The sequence below is a fragment of the Mizuhopecten yessoensis genome, unplaced genomic scaffold (assembly GCF_002113885.1).
Source record: "Mizuhopecten yessoensis strain PY_sf001 unplaced genomic scaffold, ASM211388v2 scaffold6363, whole genome shotgun sequence".
NCBI lineage: Eukaryota > Metazoa > Mollusca > Bivalvia > Pectinida > Pectinidae > Mizuhopecten > Mizuhopecten yessoensis.
This window is the reverse complement of record NW_018406512.1, coordinates 357,676-377,034: the sequence shown is the minus strand read 5'-3', so window position 1 is coordinate 377,034 and position 19,359 is coordinate 357,676. Positions and strand designations below refer to the sequence as shown.

Below are 19,359 nucleotides of genomic sequence, written 5' to 3'. Positions count from 1 at the left end.
AAACAAGAGTTAAGTTAATAGCGTTGTTAAAATTGAATGTAAATGTAGTAATGTATGCACTGCATCATTGATATCCACGGTATACAGGCACTATCTATCTGCGTCCATCTTTTTGCATATTAAATTGTTATAAAAAGTATACAAGATTTACTATTTACAAGTGAGACATATTTAGAGAACAATCGATAAAACACCTGGTAGGGTGCTATTTTTTAACATTTACATCTTGTTTTCCTTTTTTGCTATGTATTTAAAATAGCAATGTATTGGTGTCGTGCTACCACACACAAAAAAACAAATCGAGTTAACTCCCCTATAGGAAATAAATGCAAATGTTTTTCCAACAGGTGGCGTTGTTACCGGAACAAGATCGGCGCGAAAAGAGGCTGACCGAAAATGAATGAAAAGCGAAGAAAAACAACCATAGTTATTGACGATAACAAAGCAATTATGCATCCCTGATCCCAGGCTAACCATCTGCGATAACAGGAAAAACTTTCGCTCATAATGCCTAGGCGAAAAGTTAGTAACAAATCCGCTTACAATTGTTCGATATTCCTTATGTTCCGTTACTTGACCAGAAACGCTGAATCTGCTGACAGTGTTTACGATTTTGAATTATGTTGACTCTTATCAAATGGGTCATTTTGTGTTTGTGGTGTGATTTTAAACATTTTTATGTTGATGAGGTCGATTACCATTAATTCCTGATTGTTTAAATAACCCTGTGTATGAGCATAAGTGGCCTGTTGACCTGTTCCCCCTGTGGACAAACTGTGCTGTTGTTGAATATGAAATGTAGGTTATCTGTAGATGGATACGCCATATCGCTCCTTTCTTGCTTTACATGACAGAGTAAGAGTGCTAAGTCACAGTTTAGTCTGAAGCTTTGTATTTAATTTATCAATGCAAAACCACAGTAGTCAGTTCCAGACACTCGGAGAATGAGATATATTATTGGAATATTACTTTCATATGAAATAGTGCAGGTACTATGTCTTCAACAGTTTTGAGGCCTGTACCTGGAATTGGGTTTATTCCTGTCCTCTAAAACGCATTGCTTTTTAAGAAAAACTTGAATGAGCACATTCCTGCATATCAAACTGTTTTCGTTTCATGTGACGGGTGGTAGTAGCTGCTGTTCCCCTGGCCAGTGGTTTTCCGGGTGGACCAGAAGGTTTTCTCAACAAAACCATCCCACCAGGCCAATAAATATTTTGTAAATTTATCTAAAATTTCAGTAGATTTTTGAAGCTCAATTTTAGGCCCCAGATATACCACAGAGCTTCTTGATTTCGAAATTGCTGGTGGGTGGTCAGAAGACATATTGAGTACCTTTGGCGCTCGCTTGGGCCAGCAGCCCTCATTATCTGGCCCAGTGCACTTCAAAAAGGACATGTAGATTTTTTTTTCTTCAACTGGCCCTTGGACCAGTAACCATTTTCAAATCCACTCATACGTGAATTGGAAAACTTTATTTAGGAAACGGCTTGTATATCACTTTATCTTACATCCATTTTACAACTATTGTTAGAATTGTATTATAATGGATTGATAAAACTACAGCTTTTTTCAGTAGTATGTGTGACCCTAATAGTGTTTATAATACTTACCCATAAAGTTTAATAACTACTGGCACACATTGCAGTGTTGAAGCAAAATACTCTGTTGTCCGAATAAAGGTGTAGAAGTCTCATTAATTTAACTAAGCTAATATACTTTTAGTTCTGCCATTTTTACTATTAATAAAAGATTACCAGATACATTTAAGAGAGATAAAGAACGAAGAGAAAACAATTAAAACCTATCATTGTATGTTCTGTCAAGAGTGTAAACAGACTCGTCACTTCTACTTTCCTACCTTTGTTACAGCGGCCTAGAGAAGTAGCGTCTTCTGAGGAGAGTGATCATGAACAAACATCAGCAGAAAGTGATGGAGACAGCTCACATTCAGACACCATTGCACCCCGAGTCACCAGGCGCTCGGCAGCAGGTGATTAATGCTCAGTAGATCTTCCATGTAATCATGGTAACATCACCAAATCTCTTTCTCTATTTACAAAATGGAATGCAGTATATTTGCCATAAATTTGAAAGAACATGCAGAACTAGAATAGCTAACAGTGATGCTGCCATGCATATGCTAACTATGATATGGATATAAAGATCCAGTAATGTAGGATGTATTCATTTGATATCACTGATATGGCCTCTGAAATTAGAAATTGTGGACTTTTGTTTCATGTTTAACTTATTTTATAAACTTTTCTTGGCTAAAGTTATAATTTCATGATATATGCTCATTCAGAGTATTTGAGAATTAAGATTTGGAGACATTGTATTAGGAATCATATTCTTAACCTTATCTAGCTATTTGTGTGATTCCCTAACAAAACTTGATGTTGGACCATACAGGTATTCGTGTATAGTAAATATATAATTTTTCCATTTCAGGCCTTGTTTCATCTGTTGGTATTTCCTCGCCTGCTCGGAAAAGAAGAAAAATAGAATCAAGAACATCAGAATCAGCATCAGAATGTGAAAAAGAAATAACAAACATTACACAAAATAAAGCCTCGCGTAAGAGTGTAGACACTAAACCAACAACAAATAAGTCTGGTTCAAAAGACAAAACGCCATCCTCACAAGGCAAGGGAAAACAATCTGCAAAAGCTAAGAATGCCAATCAAGCAAAACTGAATGAAAAATCAGTGTCAAAAAGAAAAACTGTTGAAACCACAGCTGAAAATGGCTTCATGTCCATATGGACAGAAAAGCGACCAACTCCTTCCATGGACTACAATGAGAGTAATGCAAAGTGTCCTCTGCCAGGCTGTGATTCTAAAGGTACGTGAGAGGGATTTACGCTTCACAAATTACTCCCTCGTAATATCATGAAGTAGTGTTTACTGCGTATAATCTTAAAATTTTTAGTGAGAGGGATTAATGTTAAAAGAAATTCCTCCCTCGTAATATCATGAAGAAGTGTTTACTGCGTATAATCTTAAATTTTTATGGAGAGGTATTAATGTTAAAAGAAATTCCTCCCTCGTAATATCTTGAAGAAGTGTTTACTGCGTATAATATTAAATTTTTAGTGAGAGGGATTAATGTTAAAAGAAATTCCTCCCTCGTTATATCATGAAGTAGTGTTGACTGCGTATAATCTTAAATTTTTATGGAGAGGGATTAATGTTAAAAGAAATTACTCCCTCGTGATGTCATGAAGTAGTGTTTACTGCGTATAATCTTAAATTTTTAGTGAGAGGGATTAATTTCCTCATTGATACTGCCTATGATCCCATGATGAAGTAGCATGTGGAAGTAATTCAGCAATGAACTAAACTTCACTTATATGGTCATTCATTTATTCACAGATATCAATTCATATAAGTAATGGGATAAGACAGTATGAAACTCATAGTTCCTGTATGGTTATTGGAGTTTTGAAATTTATAGTTGTTGCTTTAGGTCATTTGACAGGCAGACATGATCGTCACAGAACATTAGCCTCCTGTCCCTTGTACCACAACACATCAGCTGAGGACTGTAAGGTAAGAAATACAATTCTGTAGACTGTTATACAATTAAGGTGTCTTGGGTAACTTTTATGTATTGATTCTCCAAAGACCCTCAAATGAAATTAGTTTTTTTATATAGATTTGTTTATAATTGTGTATCAACAGTATTTCCAGATTTTGTGATAGAGGTGTTTCAAAAGTACTAAGAGAGATAATTCTTTCTGATAAAATTCTCAAATATGAACTAATTTAATCACCAAACAATGTTTAATGTTCTCATCAGATTAAGTTTACAGCTATGAGATTGTTCCATATTAATTTGATTGGTTGTCATATAAGAGTAATTCAATCGCAGATGAATTTAAAAAAAAAAACATTTTATGGTCATGTGAACTTTTTTTGGCAAAAATTTATGAATGATGTGCGCTTAAAATAAGAACATAGCAGATCTAAGTGATAGATATCTGAATGGAGAAACTGTATCTGAATTGAACTATAAATTCTATTAACAGAGGAGATTAGAAGACAGACATAAGGAACAAACGGAGAGGGAAAAAGTTGTTGCTACACTACATGACAAACGTGATCTCCGTAAACAGGTAACCATCACAACCACAACTTCCAAAAAAAATGTTTTTAACCCTTAGGCTGCTATGCGCCACAATAGTGGTTTCGAAAAGTTGGGCCGTCAGTGCTACACACCACAATAGTGGTGCGCGGTCTGTAGGTTTTTTTATCAGTAAACAGGAAGTGTGAAAGTGGACTGTTGCTATACCAAACCCGAAAGCGTATAGTAGAAGGCTTCTGATTGGTTGTTTTGTCATTTCTTTCGATATTCCTGGCAATGTACCCTAGTAATAATCAAAGTGTGCGAAAGAATTTCAAATCGGAAAAAACGTCATAAAAATGGCGGATGTGTAGATTGAAGTGATGAATATGATGGTAAACATTTATTCTCCAGCGTCACCTACGATGATAATAAAGGTTTTAAAGGGTTTGACATGGTTGATGTGAAAATACTTCGGTGTAACATAATATGTAACTTTCCAATGAACTGCTTTGTGCCCTATGCAAACATGAAAACATCTGTGACTGAGGCGCACATGTCGTCTGCAGGTGAGGCCGAATTGAACATTGACATTCATACGTTTTGAGGCGATTGATCCTCGAACTATTTATCGATGATTAAATCATAAACTAGACCGTAGTTAAGATATATCTATATGCCGACTGTGACAATAAATATATTGAATGATGACCTGAAACCTGTAGCAAATCGCATGCAATTCTTGATGAAATACCTGACCCTTTTACCTGAGAATCTCCGTGTTAATGTACAGCGTCTTGCATCATAAATGAAGTTTATAATCTCTGTTATCATTTTCCAATCACATTTGCTGAAAAAAACAATTTTAAAATGATCTTTCTGGCGCTTAAATCCGATTAATTAAAAGTTTCACCTTTTCTTACCTTTATTACCACCTGTACAGGTAAATACTGAAGCAACTTTAGAATCGAAAACGTTAATTTAAACTAGAGACAGTAACGAACAATTTTCCTGTAACTTTTATTCATATATAACAAATATTTTTCAAGTTATGCACATTTGAAAAATTAAGTAAATTAATTTATATTTCAATAATTAATTCGGCAGTGGCGTCCCTTTACATAGAAATCAATGTAGCAGCCTAAGGGTTAACAGTTGCAACTAGAAGGACTATTTTGTGTCTCCATATGCACTATAGAGACAGGTAAATTTGTCAGTTTTATGCAAAAAAATAACTGGTTTTGTCAAGCCTTATTTCCATAAGCCTAATAAGCATTAACTTTATAGAGTGAAACATGTACAACTTCATGATTTATCTCAGATACAGACAGATGAGCAGAAAGAAAAGTCTGAGAATATTCGCAAGATGCGGAAGAGTCTGCCTGAGGTGACGGAGGAGGATAAAAAGAAGCACCGGAATCATAGGGAGAAATATGAAAAGGGACGAGAACCTCTCCTCAATGGCCTTGCCTCAAACTATGACCTGAAACTCTTCCGAGAAGCACAGGCTCGTGCTTGTGAAGTGTTGGTAAGAAGTGTTCAGAGAAAATGGGGGGGGGGGGGGGAATTTCGATGGTTAAAAGGTTTCTGTCAAAGCTAGTTTGATTTGACCACTCCATGCTGATTAATTCCACAGAGAACTATGGAATAAAGTCTGATCCCACATCAATCTAAGTTCTATGCAGATGTAATTCTACCTATGCAGGTGTAATTGTAGAATGTTTGTGGTTTGTACAGTTTCCAATGGTCAATGTAGTGATATCACAAATACGGTAAACCTCAGGTCAGTTTGGATAAGCGGATAGTTCGAACACAACTTTTGAATAATAAAAATAACAATTTTCTGTCCAGTGATAGTTTGAACCTTGCTTACACGTCATGTTTTGGATTGTTCAAACACACAATTTGAGTACTGAAATTATGTAAGTATTGATTGAGGTTGGCTATCAGTGATGCAATAATAGCCTTGCAAAACTCGCTTAAACAGATCTATTTTTCGCATCGACAGTGTTTAACTTCTGAATAACAGGTAGTACTCATGCGCGGACATTGTTGTCATCGATGTCGGAAAATTTGTACAAAAATAAGCCACATGTCACTGCTGATTGAGTTTCTTTCTTGTAAACATGTGCATGTGCCAGTCAAACATCTTTAGGCCGCAAAAATGTATAATATCCTAACAGTACACGGAGCGCGGAATGTTACCGTCACATCGATGACAGATGTGTGTATTGTCATGATATTTATACTGCGATTACAACTTGATTATATAATCGTGACCTGCTCACTGATCCCGGATTTATTACTTTAAATAATTGACATATTACCTTTACATGTGCCAAAACAAAAATATTTGACCAGGTGGTCGATCAAACTATTAATCCGTTATTGCAGTTTCAATCCACCCTCCGCATTCTGATACATTACCATTAGACAAACGTCAATACTTGAGAAAACATCTAACACTTTACGGCCTACATACTTTGCGAATGAACTCAATAATAGGGTATTATATGTAAGGAGATATAAGAAAAATATATATATACCATTATTAATCTCTAGAATTGCAAATATATATCGCAATGGGCCGTCGTTGTTCCGTATCAAAGACTTGACTGCTAGCCTTGATTTTTGCTGATGTCGACTCAGATAGTTTGAACTACTCTTTATTTTAGCGGCTATAATTTCGTGTTATTCGAACAGGATTGACAATATTTGTTTGATTTAGTTTGATCTGAACGGAGGTTAATCGTATGCTGATATTCTGTACACATATTATGTTGTGTGTCATACGTACATTTCTTGGAGCTACTTTACTGTTCTCTTGTGTCTATATTAGTGAGACCACTTTTCATTTTATTTGTTTCTTAAAATTTCATGGTGATCCAAATCCAGAATAAAATTTTGAAAATCTGCTATGGTAAATGCATGTTTATAGCTTCAAAATGTGAAATATGTACAACAAGAGAATGTCTCAAAAGTGCACCATTAACAGCTTTTGCTTTGATTAATGTTCGTGAAATGGATACCTGAATCATACTTTATATATTGACATAGCCATTTTGCTGCCCTCTATCAAGAGTCAAGAGGAAGTTTTGAAAATTTTAATTTATATTCATATTCTCTATACAGGAGCATGAGATCACGCAACACTACACAAGGAGTGACCTCCAGGAGTACAGAATTAAAAAACTGGAGATCGGCCGCTTTGAGATGACCACATGGTACTCCAGTCCCTATCCTGAAGAGTATGCTCGCTTGCCAAAAATTTATCTTTGCGAATTCTGTCTCAAATACATGAAGACCGCCACCATCCTTCGTCGTCACATGGTAAGTATACAATATTGGGAATTGGCATATGTTAAGTATATATTTAAAGGGAATCGGCGTATGCAATCTTTTACTAGAAAAAATGAAATGGTTAACTTTATTTATAAGAGAACCAGCAGACACTATATCACACAGTAAACTATGTAAGAGAGTCAGTAAAATTAAAGCATCAGAAAATAATTATAGGGAAGGTAGCAATTAAATTAGTTTGAAAGTGTACCTTGTTGTTTTATAAAATATTAAGTACTCTGATTAGTAGGCTTTATATAAACATGTAGAGAACTGTTGAGAGGTTCTGTAAGTATAATTGTTTGGTGTTAGTTCTATTACAGTTAAATGGATAGAATAAGTATGATCTGGTAGACAATGCAAAATTTGTTTTTCTGTACGACAGGCCAAGTGTGTGTGGCGACATCCTCCTGGAGACGAGATTTACAGGAAAAACAGTATCTCTGTGTTTGAGGTAGACGGGAAGCGTAACAAGGTTTGTGACACAAAATTATAGAGTGACCACTAGGGTTTTGTGTTTTACTAAAGTTTATGTATATTAAATCATGTTTTAAATTTTTTTATACCCTGCATATATGAAGACTTTCAATACAGCACTGTCAGCAGTTACTTTGTCTATCAATTTGCATTTTGTTTGGACCGAAATTGTGAGCATCTGAATTTAATTTAATTACACCTCTGGATGTGTTTCATGAAAAAAAAGGGGTTTTGGTTTGCATACTACTCACAGACATGTATCGAAACCAAGAGCATAACGAGGGGTCAAAGGTCAAATCCTTAAATCTATGAACATCCACGTAAACTGATTTGATAGATAAGTGAATCGTGGCTATACATAGTGTCCTGACTCTCAGATGTATCGAAACCAAGAGCACAACGAGGGGTCAAAGGTCAAATCCTTAAATCTATGAACATCCACGTAAACTGATTTGATAGATAAGTGAATCGTGGCTATACATAGTGTCCTGACTCTCAGATGTTGCTAATATCATACCTTCAAGAAAATATTGCCAACTGTTCAAGTGTATATGCTGGTAACACTGTAAACTTGAAGTTCTAGTGATCAGGATAGTTAAAAAATGAGATAACCAGTACAATAAGACTGCAATGATCCAACTCATTAAACCGTGGTAAAGAAGGTTCATCAGGTAGAACAGTGATTTCTGTCTAACTTCTACAGTCACAGACTCTTCTTTGGAGCTATTCTAAAATACTGTGCTATAATTTAGTCAATAACATTTTAATATTTTTATTTGGAATTCCTGAAAAAAACCTTCAAATATCTCAGTACAAGTCGATATATATCATGTATAATTGAAAGAGAAACTTGAACTAAGGTAAAACAATAACCGAACAATATCTACAATGGTACAGGTCTTTGTGTTACAGGTGTATTGCCAGAATCTGTGTTTGCTGGCCAAGCTATTTCTGGACCACAAGACACTTTACTTTGATGTAGAACCCTTTCTCTTCTATGTGATGACGGAGAATGATACGCATGGCTGCCATATAGTTGGCTACTTTTCCAAGGTAAGTGTAGCAGATCGGATCAATATAGCTCACCCAATAGTTTGTTTACTTGTGTTTTACGTCCTATCTAGTATTCACAGCTATTGTCATTTAAGGATGTGTCAGGTTTTGGTGGTGGAGGAAAGCCGGAGACCCCCAAGAAAAAACACAAACCTATGGCCTGGCGACTCCCCCACATAGGTCTCGAAACCCGCGACCCAGGCTCACCCAATGGGCAGCACTTGTAACATGAGATAAATACTATCGACCTGCAAATTCTATTGTAGATTTATAAAATGAAGCTCAAGTTTGGTACATCAAATAGATACACATATATATATCCTTTCAATCATTCGGTCTCTTTTAACTTGATTTTGAGTCTCTTGAGATTAAACAGTGTAACTCTCTGGATTCGTGTTTGTTCCATTTAAAGGAGAGGCAGATTGTTAAACATAACATGGTAATAAATATGTAGCTTCGGTGTGTTACATCAAAGTCAAATAAAAAGGGGAAAAGTTCAAAACTCTCCTATCCTCTACCCTAATAATTTCCCTTTCTAAACACTTTATTGAAATTTAGAATTTTTACTTTTTGAAAATTATGGGAATAGTGTTCATATATTGTTACCACAACGCAAGTATCACTGCTTTAACCAAAATAATGAAATATGATTATGTTTTATTTCAGGAAAAGAATTCCTTCCTGAATTACAATGTTTCCTGTATCCTGACTCTGCCTCAGTACATGCGACAAGGTTATGGGAAGATGCTGATTGACTTCAGTAAGTAGTTCTGTAGCTCTGTAGGGACTTTCTGTTTTAAATATGGAGTTTTGTTTTAAAGCAACAATAGGAAATTTTCATAAAAAATCAGTTTGAAATTAAAACAAAGTGGAATTAAAATTAATGGTGTGGATTTTAAGGGACCTTGGTTTTGATAAAAAAAAGTAGTTTCCAGTTTTTAATAGGCAGTCATTCTGGCTGCCATCAATAAAGCTTCTTCATTTTCATTGATTTTTTTCCTGTGCAAATCTGGAACAAGTTACTTTTGTGTGAAAAAAATATGCTGTCTTAAATTATGGAATACTTGTCTGTGCATGATTGATGATTGTAAATTCTTCTAACCTCAATCTGTTTACATTTAGATATCATCCCCTGGTTCATTTCTTTTCGCGATTCTGGGAAAAATAAAATGTTATGAGGTCACATGTTGCCTGGGATAAAGGGATTCCAAATTTCAAGGAAAACATTATTTGACTTCTGCAATGTCAAAGGTTGACTGAAAGCCCTGATAGTGTATCAGTTGGTAGACTTTTCATGAACAAATTACACTAGTGGGTATGATTAGGCCTCTTGTAAATTGACAGATTCTGTATTTGTACATCTGCTAGCTTTTAACTTGGAAGTAATGTCTGTCTTTACAAGGCTACTTGCTGAGTCGGAACGAGAACAAGATCGGGTCACCTGAGCGACCTCTGTCTGACCTTGGACTCATCAGTTACAGAAGTTACTGGAAAGACACCTTACTAAACTATCTCCATAAATACAAAGGTGCAGAAATCTGCATCAAAGGTAAACATACATTATTTGTCATATTCCAGTACATAATGAACCGATGTCTACTTTTTCAATGTTGTTTCCAAAGATGTTGCATGCAAAATAGTATTTGATTCACATAATACATTGCCATTGAGTATTAGCAATTGGTATTCTATTGTGTTGAAATAACTCGCTAGAAAGAAATTAATTGGTATCAGTTGTGTTAAATTTAAATTTCTTTTATTATACTTTTTCAAGCACACATTTGGAGTTGCAGTAAAGCACAATAAAAACCATAATGTTTATTATGCAATCTTAATTGTTTATCATTAAATATGTATCTTGTATCTTTCCTTAGATGTCAGTCAGGAGACTGGAATCAATGCTAATGATATTGTCAGTACATTACAAGCTCTTGGAATGCTGAAATACTGGAAAGGGAAGCACTTGGTCCTGAAAAGACAGGTAAGGAATGTTGGGCTTATCAAATCAACCTTCATCCATGGTCCGTCATCAGCCCATCCTTAAACAATTCTATTTCTCAAAAATGACTTGATCGATCTTCATCAAATTGAAGGTTTTCCTTGGTCCTTACACGTGCATGTTTCATTTTGAAAACAAAAAAATGGTCGCTAGGTGTCCATTTTGGACTTTGAAAGTTCAAGATTGAATTCACTCCAGTACTTGACAAATCTTTTTCAAATTTCATATAAAGGTTCCCCTTGGTCCATATTTATGCATGATTCATTTTTGGACTGATATAAAAGGATGTTCACCTGGAAGCCATCTTGTATTTTGAAAAGTAAATCACGAACAATGACCTCACTTTGAAGGACACTCTCAAACCCGACAGTATGGACAATTACAAAGTTACCACAAGATTCATTTACTGTTGATACAATTATCAATAGAACAGATAAAAGAAAAGGAGAAAAACGAAGGGAAGTTTAAATTTTGTGCCGTGTTGGCATCATTTCGTGATTATGGAATGAACAAGGAGTTAAATTTGTTTTCTCTTCATATGGAGTTTATGAAGAAAATGAAGAAAAATGGACAATGCATAAATTTTATATAAAATACTAAGTCATTAAGAAGATGTAATATGAGGTATAATTTTGTTAAAACATTGTGCTTCCCTCTTTCTTATAGGACCTCATGGAAGAGTTCTTAGAGAAGAAATCCAAACATCTGAATGACTTGCGAGCTGTAGATTCTTCCTGTCTGAAATGGACGCCGCCCACGAAGAGAGTCACTCAAGCGTGATATCATATATAATGTGGTTTTCCTGTAGACTTTACCTTTAGTTAGAATAGTGCACAGTATGACAGACTGTCAAGAATCGTGGATAATCACAGTCGAAGATAACCGGTAGTGATTAAAAACAATGCCATAACTTGAATATTGCAGACTGTCTAATTATGCGCGCACATACGTGGAATCATTACAAACATCATAAAACATTTCACAGACTGTGATTGTGATTACAAACATTGGGGTTGGGAATCATGATCTGATACGAGGACACAACATCAAATTCTCTCTTCAAGGAGACTGGATCAAATGTTATTTTGGATATGTTGTGTTAAAATGACAGCATACTGGAATTTTATTGCTAGCTACATGTGTCTCATTACATCTTATATAGGTGAGGCTTTCGTAAACTTTAATTATCTTGACTGCCTAGCGATCGAAAAAAAAAACCAGGTTTAAATTGTGAAGATTTTTGTCGGCCAAGGGAAGGACATGAGCATTGCAGAAGTAGGTGTGAACACTTGTGACAGTGATGTTTACATGTAACTTGTAAACAATTAATGTACGATTGGTATTTTATTACAAGATACATATTGAACTGCAGATCTAGATCCATGGTACCACTACACCTGTCATTATGCTTGAGACTATTTTTTGTTTTGTTTTCTCGCAGAGACAGTATGTAGTATGGGTGAAACTTTGTTATTTTTGTTGTATATTTATAAGTTTTAATTGGACAAGTAGAAATGTTTCACTGGGGAGGGAATGGTATAGGGGTAGGCTACATGTTACAGTCATGGAGCAAAAGGATCGACATCTGCATGTGTAATTTTTATCCTGTCTTCATATTTTTTGTCCAATATTGAACCTTACTGTAAAAATAAACTTTTGTATTGTGGTAATGCATTTGGTATTGTTTTTATGCACTTGTTAAGTTGATTTGACCATGTATAGTATGGGGTGGGGTCTGTTTGTCAAACTCAAAAGTTTGGTACTTACAGGTTAAGTCTTTTGAAGTTTTAAGAACAAAGGATTTTCTCCTAATTTTGGACCTTTGAGAGTATGCTTCTTACTCCTTTCAATTATTAGCTTACCGGGTCCGAAGGACCAAAGTGAGCTTATGCCATACCGTGTCGTCTGTCCTCCATCCGTCGTCGTCCGTAAGTTTAATTTATAAACCAACTACAAAATGAATAAGTTTGGGTATGTAATTGAATTACCAAAGAAATTGCTTACTGGCATCACAACAATGTACCCAGTATTGCTACAGATATCCTCAAACTAAAGTTCTTACTAATCTTCTAATATCAACAACCTGACAGTAACACTGAACACTTACACGTCAATTGAGAAAAGGTCAACTTTTCTTGGAATTTTAAACACTAAAAGTGATAAGTATACAGTGAACTCAATGTAAATATGTAACATATCACTAATGTTTATATCAGTGATTGGCTGCTGTTTCTTTAAAAAATAAATAAAAAAATGCTAGAAACATCTATGAAAACTCTTTGTTCAAGTCACTTTCATATACAAAATCAAAATCGTTACGGCGTCAACAAGCCGTGTTCAAAAAGAACACGTCCACAAACCAAACGGTTGTTTCAGCGTGTCACTCACTGTATCTGGCTCGTCAATTGGTCGATAGAACGTTTGAGGTTGGTGTCGTCCTTGTTTTCAGAAGCAGGGTACAACATTGTATCTTTTTCGGAGACTTGTTTGCGCGCATTGTCAACTTAAGATTACGCATACACGTATATGGAAATGTAAAATTTACATTGCATGTATATGTTTCAAACCATGTGTCATGACTTGAATGTTTCGTTTGGTTTGTACTTATCCACATTTTCGTGAACTGTAATGGTATTGAAAGCAGTCCATAACGGCTGCTGCACTGAAAAGTAATATAGAACGGTGCAAGATTTGACAACTCATTCACTTAAATAACTTACATACCTGCTTAAATATATTTGTAAATTATATAATAACAATGATGTGCACGAAAACGATAACATTATATTTAATAATAAAAGTAAGTGTACAATCGGTGCAAGAAACTGTTATTCAATGCAAAGTACTTTTATGTATACAGTTTTATGTGAGAATACTTTTCATGACAATTAAACTGTATTAAGCTTTATTGGCTGCTGATTATCGTTGCATGAACAATTTAAAGGTAAGAATAATTACCAAAACAAGACTTTCCTGATTAACGTACAGTGTGACGCTATTTATTTGGATATAATTTTCCAAAGTCTATTTTATCAAAACTAATGAGAGTTTTGAGAAAAATTTAATCAGAACCCTCGTTGACTACAACATGTTTCAACTATGCATATTTTCTGCCGATATTGTTCGTTTATCCCCAAATATTCGCCAAAATACCGAAAGTGTCCCTTCCCGGGTACAGTAACGCCGGTTCAACGGCCTACGTACCTCTGATGGTATTTCGCGTTCTTTTTATAGAACCACGCGCCCGAAATATCAAATTGTGATAAAAAAGGAAAATGTGGATGGTATCTATTTATGAAAAACGAACAAACATTTTTGGAACTGATAGCATGGTATTGTGTAAAGAACATTGATATTTATCTAAAAAGTGTCCCGATTTGGGTACAGTGACGTTAGATAACCTGTGTGCCGATAGTACAATGTGTACCCACGAATGTCAGCTGCAGTGTTACTCTAGATGGAGCGTATCCATGGAGATAATTCCCCAGAAAATGATACCCAATTTTTTTCGTTTTTATTATTTTTTTGTTTAATATTGGAATAAATATTGCAGTTACAATTGAAACATTTAGTTTTTATACCATATCAAGACAGGAAATACTTATAAGCAAATACATGCTGCCGGTATAAAAAAAAGTCATGCAATTTTTGCATATTCTTACAATTTCGTTCTGTTGTATATATGTATGCAATCACAGTGTCTTGACACGTTTCTATGACCCAGAATGAAAGGTATTTTTTTCAGTCTGGGTCATAGGAACGTGTCAAGTCCCTGTGTACGCAATAGCATGTGGATATGCTCAACGAAACAGTCTAATATGGCAATTAATTGATATAGATATATGTCGTTTGAAACATTTACAAATATATTTAGCACGTATACATTTGCATGTTAACGTTACATGATATTACTTTTCAGTCAGTGGCCAGTATGGACAGCTTTCAAGCATTTGTAATGTTCTTCATTTTACCCTCTAGTAATCAGAAATACCATTATAGTTCACGAAAATGTGGATAAGTACATCGAAACATTCAAATCATGACACATGGTTCGAAACATGTACATGCAATGTAAATTTTACATTTCCATATACGTTTCTTCTATTCTTTTATTCTTCTCTGATACTCTGCGTTTATTCAGAGTGGTATAAAAGATCTGATTTTAATCAGATTTGAAAATAACAATACTGATTAAGTATGCATAAAACTTTTTACATCAGTAGCAAAATGGCAGAACCAGGGCAATATATGAACAAAAGAAAGATTTACATGGAGACCCTTGAAAAATAAAAGGAAAGTATGACCAGGCGATCCAGAAGGTAAGTGACTTAGATGCTTCATGGTCCAGTACACTATGCCGATTGAAACTCAAAAATTTATCATTTATGAAAAATGAAAATAAACATCTAAATGTATGCCTTTTGTAGTCAACATTACCATAAACCTTATTGTTTTATCCAACTTTCCTTTAATTGAATGAAAATTGAAATCTGAGAAAATATAGCTCAATACAGCTATAATTTATAGGTGAATATTCCGTCTTTGCGTATTGCAGAGTTATCTTCTCTTGGGAACAGGTATTGATTGTTACGTCATTGGTTTGTGCGAGAAAATTACATCGTTTTCTCAAAAATTGATGACGTTACTCTCACAAACAAATGACGAAACAATCAATACCTGCTCTCAAGAGAAGATAACTCTGCAATACGCAAAGACGGAATAGCTATATAGGTCTTTATAGCTATATAGCTCAAACGGCCGAGTGTACTGCCTACTGGACCTGGTTATGTCGCCCTTCAAAGTCGGAACAGATGTATTGAGAATGGAACAAATAATCAAAAACTGGCACCTGTCAAAAGTATCTCGCCGTGTAAACCTCTAACATTATTGGAGTAAGGACCAGTAATGTTACTACAAAGAAAGGGAATGTTCATAATCGTAAATTAAAACTATAACATTTATTCGGTCTCACTTAAAAGCGTCTTCAACCGACAACAAGCGTCTTCAAGTGACAACAAGCGTCGCCAGACAAAATCTTTAAAAATTCTGAATAAAGAAAGCGACATCAGAAGATATGTTGTTAATATGACTATAATACACATCTGTACCAAATTTTAATTTGATATTTGATAAAATGACCGAGTTATGATGAATTGAATTTTTACGATCGCGGCGTGGCACATGTGTGTATTAGCATGTAAAGTGAAGAAAGCGTCGCCAGATAATATCGTTACAATTACCCGCTAAAGTAAGCGACATCAGAAGATATGTTATTAGTATACAGTTAGAGTATGGCGTTGAGGGATATAGCAAGTTTCTGGTGTCCCGAGACCAGGTTTATTTCCCGAGGTGAAGCCGAGGGAAATAGGCATGGTCAAGGGACACCAGAAACTTGCTATATATGCCTCAACCCCATACTTTAACCGTTTTATTATACCGATACGCACTGGAGAGATAGTTTTAACTAGAAAATATTTGTAAACCATAAGCTGTATAGCTTCACGTCCCAAATACCCTTTTGATGGCAATGGAGCCAAATGCTTACGAGTTCGGCAGCAAGCTCCGCCCACCTCGCGCGTCACTGCTGAGTTCGGTAACAAGCTCCGCCCACCTCTCACCTGATTGGCTCGGTGGAAACACCCGAGTGTAGGTGTGTTTTAGTTCACAGACTAACACACAGGACTAAAACACACTCAGGCAAAAGTGGGGATATATTCGATTTAATCAATTACTTTTATATAGAGTAAATAAAGTAGAGGTGTAATAATTAGGCTTTTATTGATATATATTCCAAATTTCAGCTCGATATTTGAAAAAACGATGAGTTATGATTAATTTATTATTACGATCGGCGGCGTGGCATAGTGTGCGAATAGAACTCGACATATGAAGAAGCGTCTTCAGAACATATCTCTAAAATTCATCGATTAAGTAAGCGACATCAGAAGATATGTTATTCATATAACTATGATACACCTTTATACCAAACTTCAGGTAGAAATTTTAATAAATGACCGATTAATGATGTTTTTGATTATTACGATCGACGGCTTGGCACACGTGTGTGAATAGAACTCGACAGATTCTGAAGCGTCTTCAAACCATATCTTTTAAAATAATTGATAAAGTAAGCGACATCAGAAGATATGGTATTCATATGACTATGATACAACTATATACCAAATTTTAATTTGATTTGTTAAAAAATGATTGAGCTATCGTGAATTTAATTTTACGATTTTACGAAGCCATACGCCGTGTCACATATGTGTACGTAGAAACGTAGGGTAGGGCTGCGCATAGGTGAACACAGTTAGACCGGATTATATTGTAGAACTCTCAGCCACACTCTTGAAACGAGCATGTTACCAGACCCTACGGACGTGGACGTGGTTCTACTCCGGGTCAGTTATATGTTCGTGTAACTGATCAATTTAATGTTAGTGTTTAAAAAAAATCCCTAAATACCATAAGTTTAAATGAAGACTACACTAAAATTTAATGGCTATTGTTGTAAAGGTACAGCTGAAAAATACAATCGTTTTAAACTTCTTTTGAAATAACTGGCACACATGTGTAAATATCGGTATTTCATATAATCAAATGCATTTTGTCTGTATACGTAAGAATAACTGTTTCTCTGTTCAAACTCTAAAAAAAAATCAAATGTCAATAATTTTCACATCTTGAATCCTGTCCTGCGGGCACACAAGTGTTGTGAAAGCGTAAAAAAGTTCTTCATTTAGCGTCATTGTCATCAGGTAACTAAGTTACAACTTTTGTTGTTTAACAGGACCGTGCGTTTCGGTGCGATTCGCGCGAACACGTTTTCGCGTCCCTGGTTTTTTTGCGATTGCTGCGGTTTTAGGTATTGTTACCATACCATTCGTAGATGTTGAAAAGTCTGTTTTCTTCCACACATACTTTAGGAACTTGTCAACTTTGCGCGCTTTATCAAACGTTGACAATTCGCGCCACACAACTGTGCTCAACTTGAAATGCTTCGCGTGCGCGGCCAATTCATAGTCTCCAGGTATAGATCACAGTTCAAACTAATGGACTTTCGAATCGTAAGTACAAGACACGAACACATGTTTTATTAAAAAAAAATCAAAACTCAATTCTGAATGCGAGAAATTTAAATTAACAAAAAAATCACGTTATATAAGTAAAAGTAAAAAAATATATATTCAGACCACAATGACCTGTCGTGTTGACCTCCGATTAGCATAACTGATAACATGTGGATCGATATTGGTCTACCAATAAGAAAGTACGTACCATTGAGTTATTTCTATTGTTATATGTGCTATAAAGAGAGCAGCGTTTCAAACTAAGTTGGTATTATTATCGACATGGCGAACACAGCTATCCTCGGACACAGCTTCGTGACGATAGCGTTGTTCTGTCAAAGACTGCGCTAGTCGCCTGCTTAAACGGCCCTTTTTAGGGCCACCATCTTTCTCAAAAAGTCCTGAGAAACTCGAAAATTACGCATTCCCATCCCCCTCCCACTACATTAGTTATAATAAAAAGATAATTTAAGACATTGTTAAATGTATTCTTAATCGGTTACAGTTAAAATCTAAATTGTTAAATAAATACAATAATGTTATTCTTGACACAGCTGATAAAAGTTGTATCAATGTTTATACAGCAATATATTCTAACTGTGTTCACCTATGCCAGAGACGTATAACAAAGCCCTATGACCTACGTACACATATGTGGCATGGCGTATAGCTTAATATCTGTACATCGTATGAATTAAATTCACGATAACTCAATCATTTTTCAACAAATCAAATTAAAATTTTGTATATAGTTGTATCATAGTCATATGAATAACTAATCTTCTGATGTCGCTTACTTTATCAATTATTTTAAAAGATATGGTTTGAAGACGCTTCAGAATCTGTCGAGTTCTATTCACACACGTGTGCCAAGCCGTCGATCGTAATAATCAAAAACATCATTTATCGGTCATTTATTAAAATTTCTACCTGAAGTTTGGTATAAAGGTGTATCATAGTTATATGAATAACATATCTTCTGATGTCGCTTACTTAATCGATGAATTTTAGAGATATGTTCTGAAGACGCTTCTTCATATGTCGAGTTCTATTCGCACACTATGCTACGCCGCCGATCGTAATAATAAATTAATCATAACTCGATCATTTTTTCAAATATCGAGCTGAAATTTGGAATATATATCAATAAAAGCCTTATTATTACACCTCTACTTTATTTACTCTATATAAAAGTAATTGGTTAAATCGAATATATCCCCACTTTTGCCTGAGTGTGTTTTAGTCCTGTGTGTTAGTCTGTGAACTAAAACACACCTACACTCGGGTGTTTCCACCGAGCCAATCAGGTGAGAGGTGGGCGGAGCTTGTTACCGAACTCGGCAGTGACGC

The 19,359-nt window shown here is 35.2% G+C and overlaps 1 protein-coding gene across 1 annotated transcript; it reads left to right on the top strand.

Annotated features, from left to right (window-relative positions):
- Positions 1–348: 348 nt before the first annotated feature.
- LOC110452044 (histone acetyltransferase KAT7-like) lies at positions 349–12,602 on the top strand. The gene is made up of 13 exons (XM_021500308.1): positions 349–522; positions 1,873–1,993; positions 2,455–2,847; positions 3,472–3,554; positions 4,034–4,120; positions 5,390–5,596; positions 7,201–7,398; positions 7,793–7,882; positions 8,797–8,937; positions 9,604–9,697; positions 10,340–10,486; positions 10,812–10,918; positions 11,603–12,602. Exons 1-13 carry the CDS (start codon positions 508–510, stop codon positions 11,714–11,716), a joined length of 1,797 nt encoding a protein of 598 aa, XP_021355983.1. The 5' UTR covers positions 349–507; the 3' UTR covers positions 11,717–12,602.
- The last annotated feature ends 6,757 nt before the right edge of the window (positions 12,603–19,359 follow it).